At 36.7% G+C, this 8,328-nt stretch overlaps 1 protein-coding gene across 1 annotated transcript; it reads right to left on the bottom strand.

The window, feature by feature from the left end:
• Window positions 1–4,876: 4,876 nt before the first annotated feature.
• LOC139288550 (acidic mammalian chitinase-like) lies at window positions 4,877–7,647 on the bottom strand. The gene is made up of 6 exons (XM_070909864.1): window positions 7,554–7,647; window positions 6,337–6,476; window positions 6,067–6,199; window positions 5,792–5,840; window positions 5,302–5,623; window positions 4,877–4,939 (listed from the first exon to the last, which is right to left on the bottom strand). Exons 1-6 carry the CDS (start codon window positions 7,645–7,647, stop codon window positions 4,877–4,879), a joined length of 801 nt encoding a protein of 266 aa, XP_070765965.1.
• Between the last annotated feature and the right edge of the window lie 681 nt (window positions 7,648–8,328).

The raw sequence follows: 8,328 nt of genomic DNA, 5'->3' as shown, positions 1-8,328 counted from the left end.
AATTGCGGCCACACACTGCCTTTTCTAGTCATTTCAGCCAGCACATCTTCACAACCTGCACATGGACTACCATGATTCACCGAAGACTACCATTGATCAGCAGGCTCATTTATATGCATCAATAGTCATGTGGTGCCTGTGGTGTGGTGACTATTTATGATTGAATGTGGCAGTGTAGAGGGCCATATCCAGTAATTAATACAGTTTACTAACTTCTGTAAACCCTAATAAGATCTAATAAGATTTTTGTTTGAACAAAAATAAAATGACCAATGGAGGGTGTGATAGGCCCAACTTCAAATGTAACATTGTAGTTGTAAAATAAAGCAAGTTTTTCAATCAGAATATTATGACAAAACATGAAAAGACAAGTAAACAATAGTTGCACACAACAACAATTTGAGTATGGTAAAAAAAAAAAGAAGAGGGGTTGGGTTATTAAGAATATGATGCATTGCTGTAGATACAACGTAGTTAAAATTAGCACAACCTTAAACATCTACAGCAGTAAAATGCAACATACACATATAACAGCAATAATAAAAAATCAAATGTGAAATAAATAAAAAGGTGCCCATGAAACCACCACCAGTTTTATAATAATAACAAATGATGAAATGAATGAATGAATTATTGTTCTTGTGACAGGTGATGAGAGTCTACCTTATTAGTACAACATGGTACGGTATGTACTGACGTACCTGCGTCAAATCCTGTTGAACAGTCACACCTGCAGCATATTTCTTATGAATACTTCACCGATTATTTTCTGGCAGTTTGTCAAAATCATCAATCAAAATTTATCTGACAGCATTAGTAGTTTACTAGTAATGTTTCATATTCCATTTTTTTAAAATCAGAAACAGAAATACTTTATTGATCCCCGGGGGGGAAATTATACAGTACCGGCGCTCCCATTCGAGAGTAGAAAGTAGCATAAATTTAGAAATGAGAGTATGTACAAAAATAAGAAATAACATTTAAAGAATAAATAATAATGAGGTAGTATATGACAGGTGAAGTAGGTCCAGAATCAGTCCTCCCTCTGAGCGGAACAGTTTGATGGCCACAGGCAGGAATGATTTCCTGTGGCGCTCTGTTGTGCATTTGGGAGGAATGAGTCACCCACTGAAGGTGCTCTTGTGCCTGACCATCTTGAAAACTGTGTATCTGCAAATTTGGTAATTTTCAATTAGAATGTTTTTGATAAACTGAAGGATTAGGTGCTCCTTAAAGGACTGAGCTCATGAAAAGTTTACATTTTAGAGATACGTGGTTCATAGAGCACAGCAGCAGCAGCAACATGTAAGTCGTGTTATTACACAGTGGTTAAAAATAAACCAAGCTGTTATATTAATTAAGAACGCACCCACACAAAAGGTTAGCTGTAATGACAAATGAAGCAATTATTGATATAATAAACAGCAGTATCATCAAATGAGGTATGTCCTTATACAATCACACAAATAGCACACACACCCAATTGGGTTTCAAACACCTACCTACCACCTTGTTGTTTCTATGGTCTCTATTGACAAACAGTAACATGTATTGACACGCATCGGCTGGAATGAAATGCGGTTGCTGCTTTGCTATGTGGACCACATCCGAATTTTAAAAGATGAACTTGTATGTTCTGTATTTGTATTTTTATACCACCATCAGGGCATCAATCAATTTAATTGATCAATCAGTTTAATTTGTGAAATTCTTTGGTGTACGACCAAATACCTGCAAAACGAATGTAATTCCCATCAGCCTTAACTGCAATGCTAATTAGCAAATGCTAACATACTGAACTAAAATGATGAACATGGTACATATTATACCTTCTAAACATCAGCATGTTAGCCTTGTCAATGTGAGCATGTTAGCATTCTGATGTTAGCATTTAGAGCACGAGACAATGGCACACAGCAGCCCCGTTCCAGGGTGATAGGATTGAAGCCGCCGGTAATGCTTATTAAGTAGTATTTGTGCTTGTCGTGAACTATTCCATAAGCACCTTTCAATGAAAATATATAAGCCAACGCAAATCTTAAATCAAAAGTCTGCTCAATATTTCATCAGCGCTTTCTCACCATCACATCCCCCACCCCCGAAGCTCAGAGGAGAGGGCTAATATTTTCTAATATCGTGCATATCATATAGTGTATGTGTGTGTGTGTAAAATTGCGGCCACACACTGCCTTTTCTAGTCATTTCAGCCAGCACATCTTCACAACCTGCACATGGACTACCATGATTCACCGAAGACTACCATTGATCAGCAGGCTCATTTATATGCATCAATAGTCATGTGGTGCCTGTGGTGTGGTGACTATTTATGATTGAATGTGGCAGTGTAGAGGGCCATATCCAGTAATTAATACAGTTTACTAACTTCTGTAAACCCTAATAAGATCTAATAAGATTTTTGTTTGAACAAAAATAAAATGACCAATGGAGGGTGTGATAGGCCCAACTTCAAATGTAACATTGTAGTTGTAAAATAAAGCAAGTTTTTCAATCAGAATATTATGACAAAACATGAAAAGACAAGTAAACAATAGTTGCACACAACAACAATTTGAGTATGGTAAAAAAAAAAAAGTTTAAATTTAAAAAAAATTTTATCTGACAGCATTAGTAGTTTACTAGTAATGTTTCATATTCCATTTTTTTAAAATCAGAAACAGAAATACTTTATTGATCCCCGGGGGGGAAATTATACAGTACCGGCGCTCCCATTCGAGAGTAGAAAGTAGCATTAATTTAGAAATGAGAGTATGTACAAAAATAAGATATAAAAAATAAGAAATAACATTTAAAGAATAATGAGGTAGTATATGACAGGTGAAGTAGGTCCAGAATCAGTCCTCCCTCTGAGCGGAACAGTTTGATGGCCACAGGCAGGAATGATTTCCTGTGGCGCTCTGTTGTGCATTTGGGAGGAATGAGTCACCCACTGAAGGTGCTCTTGTGCCTGACCATCTTGAAAACTGTGTATCTGCAAATTTGGTAATTTTCAATTAGAATGTTTTTGATAAACTGAAGGATTAGGTGCTCCTTAATGGACTGAGCTCATGAAAAGTTTACATTTTAGAGATACGTGGTTCATAGAGGACAGCGACGCTACAAACATATGATGATGTTATAGAATACGATGCATTGCTGTAGATTCAACGTAGTTAAAATTAGCACAAACTTTAAACATCTGCAGCAGTAAAATGCAACATACACATTAATGCACCAGTAATATTAATCCAAAAACATTATGTATAATAGTAAAACACTGACAGGGACCGTTTTTCTACTGAATGAGTAAGTTTGCTTTCGATACTTTAAGTAAGTTTAGCTGATAATATACTGTTACGGCCTCTGTAAACAAACAAACAAACAGGGTTAAAGGACACCAAGACCAAGAAATAGCGAAATATTTACTAGTCTGGTGGCTTTAAGGAGAGCTATATGACGGCTATTTCTAGTTAGGGGGGAGGTGTGACACGCATTGTTTTGATCTGAGATGCTGGTGCTCCAGTGCTACATGTAGTGGTTCTGAATATTGTATACAGTAACTTTAGTAGTAAAGTTAGTAGTGGAGTATTTTAACAGTCTGCCATTGCTACTTTTGGATCTGAATACCTCTTTCCCCACTGCAGCTACAGAGAAAATCATAAAAAAAAATAAAAAAAATGGCCATACAAATCATTCACTCTGGAGGATCAGTCCCATCAATAAGTACAAAGAGGATCAAATTTCAAAACGCCAGTAACACATTTTATTCCTTCTGCTGAACACACAGAGAGACTATTTACTTAGTAGAGCTGTTTTATATGAACCAGCATTGTTTTTGTATATTGGTCCAGCAAACTGAAATAGAGGGACACATTAGAGGGAGTCATTTCATTCATTGTTGTTAAAAAAAAAAAGGTACTTTATTGGGCTATTTAGTCTCTCACATTCATGTTAAATTAGCCCCTAATGTGTTGCCTGGGAACCAGATAAATCTGCAAGCTTGTGTTTTATTTGCCTGGCTTCTTGATAACGCCCTTTGGAAATTGAAAATTAACTGAATTTTTTCTTTGCAGAGTGATTCATCTTACAATGCAGTAGGTGGCTCTGGTGTCAATAAATGTTTGACAAACAAGTTTTGCTTCTGTGTTTTCTAATTCATACCTTCATTTGAATTGCTTTTCCGTGAGTGACAGTTAGGGACCTTGTTTCCACATATTAAGTCTTTTATTTAACACCTAATAGATAAAGCACAACAAACATTTTAGTAATATGTATTTGTATTTATTCATATTTAGACATACAGTATATAAATATATGTAATATGCAACATCTGCGTCATTGAAGACAAATCCAATCACACAATGGCTGAATATAACCCAACTGGTTTAGATACACCTACAATTAACACACAGCAACAGTACAACAATTGTGAATAGTACAGTACAAGTTGCATATATTTTTTTATCTTAGAATAAAATAATATTAATAATATTGTATATTGACAGACATGGATGGGAGGACATTGCCAGTCTTCACATGTACACGCAGTTGCAAATTGATGAAAGTATATCTGACTAAATGCTGAAAGATTTGGTGTCATGACCTTAAAGCACAGTGTTGTTTGCTAACTGAAAAGAGGAGAAAATACAAGAGATTTAACCCATGGTTTTGACATTTCAGTGGGGAAAGGGAGCTTCAACCTAAGTGTATATTAGTGGGGCCTAAAAAGAAACTATTATTAAGCGTTTTTTCACATATACCCCAACAGTGAAGAATCTGAAGAAATTATACATATGACAGCTTTTGACACTGCCCCCTTCTGTTGATAAGATTAAATATTACCACTTATTGCCAGTAAAAAAGATTAAAGTGCAACTGTTTAGGGAAAGTTACAGCATTTGCAACTGTCTTTAAAGACCAAACCATCTGGGCACTTTTGGATGTGGGTTATCCCATTGACACAGTTGTAATAAAGATTTGGGTTATTAGGGTAGCTGAAATGCCCATATATCTTTTCAGCACAGATATTTCCTCTAAATATGTTAGTGGTAGCTGTTGTGGTTGTTGTTGTGGTTGTGGTAGGGGGTATTGTAGTGGGAGTAGGGGGAGTTGTTGTGGTTGTGGTAGGGGGAGTTGTTGTGGTAAGGGAAGCTGTGTTGTAGTAGGGGTGGCTGTTGTGGTGGGGGGTGTTGCTGTGGTTGTCGTAGGGGGAGTTGTGGTAGTTGGCATTGTTGTAGTTGTGGTGAGCCACTCACAGCGTCCGAGGCTTTGTATGAAGACCAAATTTGGTTGGCAGTATTTGATGTGGGTTATCTGATTAGCACAGTGGTAAAAAGAATTTAAGTTATTTGGGTTCGTGTAAACCCCATCACTCTTTCCATCACAGGGGTTTCCTTTAGATACAGTTGTGGGAATGGGAGTGGTTGTGGTTGTGGTTGTGGTAAAGGGAGTTGTGGTGGGCCATTCACAGCGTCTGAGGCTTTGTATGAAGACCAAATTTGGTTGGCAATATTTGATGTGGGTTCTCTGATTAGCACAGTGGTAAAAAGAATTTAAGTTATTAGGGTTCGTGTAAACCCCATCACTCTTTCCATCACATGGGTTTCCTTCATATACAGTAGTAGGAATCAGAGTGGTTGTGGTTGTGGTAGGGGGAGTTGTTGTAGTTGTGGTAGGAGGAGTTGTTGTTGTTGTGGTAGGCGGAGTTGTTGTTGTGGTAGGAGGAGTTGTTGTTGTTGTGGTAGGGGGGGTTGTTGTTGTTGTGGTAGGGGGAGTTGTTGTTGTGGTAGGAGGAGTTGTTGTTGTTGTGGTAGGGGGAGTTGTGGTGGCAAGGCCAGGAAAACCTGAAAGAATGAGTCAGACAGTCATTGTATTAATTGCTCTTTAATGCTTGATCACCACATCATATTTTAAGATTTCTAAATAGAAAAAGCACACATTTGCACTCTGTATTATAAAAGTAATTAATTTAAATAAAAGATGATTATGCTAATGGAATTAAATCAAACACACACGAAAACCCACCACCCCATGATAATATAGAATAGACTCTTTTTGTTTTTTACTTACCTGGAACCAGGAGATTATGCAGGTGGCTGATGAAGGGGTAGTTTCCCTGTTTACAGAACTGTCCACTAAAGTCGTCCAGGTCCAGAGACCAGACAAAGGCTCCTCCAAAGTTGTTAGATTTTAGGTAACTGACCTGAGATGATGATGAAGAAGAAAACACTTCACCAGGTGACGTCATGTTGACAAAATAACTATTTTACCAGATTTGTGTACAACCAGACATTTGCAGTTGAATTACTGAGCAATAATTTGAATTAAACAGACGGATACCTTTGTACTAAGACTGGCTTTGTTGTCAAATCCGACCCATTGATTTTTTGTTGTTGCATATGGAGCTCTCTGATCAGGAATCAGCTGGATTGTACTCTCATCAACATAATTGCAAGTCTGAAAAGAAAGGACAAATGTCACTTTTAGATTTAATGTATATATGTAAAACACTTCATATATCACATTTAAGGGCTCTGTTTTATTAGTATACACATAAAAAACAGCACAAGGTACAAGGTCATACGTGCAAAGATAAACATACAGCCTAGGCAAATGGTCTAATTACCATGTTTTCACTTGTAACTATGAATAATGCTGATATTGATCCACACAACTATAATGTGCAGTTACTGACCTCATTATTAAGCTAAAATAAATGTTGTATAATTGTACAATTAGAGGAGTAGGAGTAAAATAAAAATAAAAATGCATGTTAATTTGTTTTCTATGGGCCTTTAATGATTCATTTGGTTGAATTGAGTTTACATTAGGTTTAATACAAACATTCAATGGTTTGTAACATAAACAAATTATTTTTATTTTCATTTCATTCTTATTCTTTAGGGTGACTTCATAATGTAAACAAAATAAAATAAAACAAAATAAAAAGAGATTAAGTTAAATCTTTTAATGCCACCGCAAATCCATTTGGTGTTGCATGAATACTGACCACTTTTATGTGCACATATTTCTGTGATTATTTTCCAGCAACCTGCTGTTGGTTCCACAGAATGTACAGAATGTAAGGTATCGGGTATAAATATTTCTATTGGCTGGACTATGTTATGTATGTATTTGCATTATTATGTAGTTGATAAAAACGTGCATCACACTTTTGTTTGCGTCTGCTGATGGAATCATGAAATGAACTTATATATAATCAAATACCAACATCTTACCTTGTGCTACTTTGTTTGTATGAAGCTATGCAGCGTGCATGCTTTGCAAAGCACAAAACTACTGCATGTATAAGCAAAGCAAGTTTCATCAACAGGAAAATACCAACATGTTGAAGTTCTGCTTCTTTGCACTAGCACAAAAAGGCCTAAATGTTCTTTTAAGTTACTTACTTATGTGAGTTAAAGGTCAAGCCACCAACTGACAACAGGGTTTTGAGCAGTGGATTTCTGTTGGCGCACAAAAGTTAAGTATTTTTTATTTAACAAAACACAAAACTCAACATCATTTCCACAATATTTATAGGCTAAAGCACTGACCTGGTTTTGAGTCCAGTAAAGGACTGATAGCGTTGTATGTCAGTTTCACTGCTGGGGACCAGCTGATGTTGGTTGCTAATGCCAGAAAAGCCATAGATCAGGTGGGTGCACTGGTTCGGATCGATATCTGAGACAGTGAACCTCCCGCCATTGGCTCTTTTTTCTGCCAAACTGTCATAGTAACATACCAGCCTGGAGGAGGAGGCTGAGACATGGAAGAAAATCATGATGGTTTTAATTGGTTTTTGAAGACATCAATTATATCAAGATCCATCCAACAATTGTTGACTTAGGGACATTATTTATCTGCTAGTTAGACTTTTGATTATGATGAATGTATGTTATAAACTCACCCAAGCTTGCGAGGATCAAACAGAGACCTTCAAAGTGATAGACGTGGTCAGTGTTTGGTTAAAAACAAAGCTTAACAGGTCAGTTCACCCAAATGACTAAATTGAAAAAACCCACAGGTTTTCTCACTCACTTCTAGTGGTCTTAACAGATTTCTGCAGCGACCCCATCACAGGTGAATGGAATTTCGTTTTATTTTTTAAACACTCAACAGCAGCGTGTCTATTCAATTAAATTACATCAAAATAAATTTTATTTATATAGTGCCCAATCACAACAAAAGTCATCTCATGACACTTTACAAATAGAGCAGGTCTAGACCGTGCTCTTTATAATGTTATTACAGAGACCCAACAGTTCCCACCATGAGCAAGCACTTTGGCGACAGTGGCAAGAAAAAAACTTCAGAAATACTGTCCCAGTA

The sequence above is a fragment of the Enoplosus armatus genome, chromosome 8, assembly GCF_043641665.1.
Source record: "Enoplosus armatus isolate fEnoArm2 chromosome 8, fEnoArm2.hap1, whole genome shotgun sequence".
In the NCBI taxonomy this organism is placed as follows: Eukaryota; Metazoa; Chordata; class Actinopteri; order Centrarchiformes; family Enoplosidae; genus Enoplosus; species Enoplosus armatus.
This window is presented reverse-complemented; position numbering and strand designations above follow the sequence as displayed.

Excerpts from the sequence above, each read along its gene's own strand:
- LOC139288550 (XM_070909864.1), bottom strand. The coding sequence starts at position 7,647 with ATGGCTTTTCTGGCATTAGCAACCAACATCAGCTGGTCCCCAGCAGTG. Across the intron at positions 5,624-5,791 it reads CCTACCACAACAACAACAAC|TCCTACTACTGTATATGAAG; the intron begins TCCTCCTACCAC and ends AACCACTCTGAT. Across the intron at positions 4,940-5,301 it reads GTGCTAATCAGATAACCCAC|ATCCAAAAGTGCCCAGATGG; the intron begins ATCAAATACTGC and ends GGGATAACCCAC.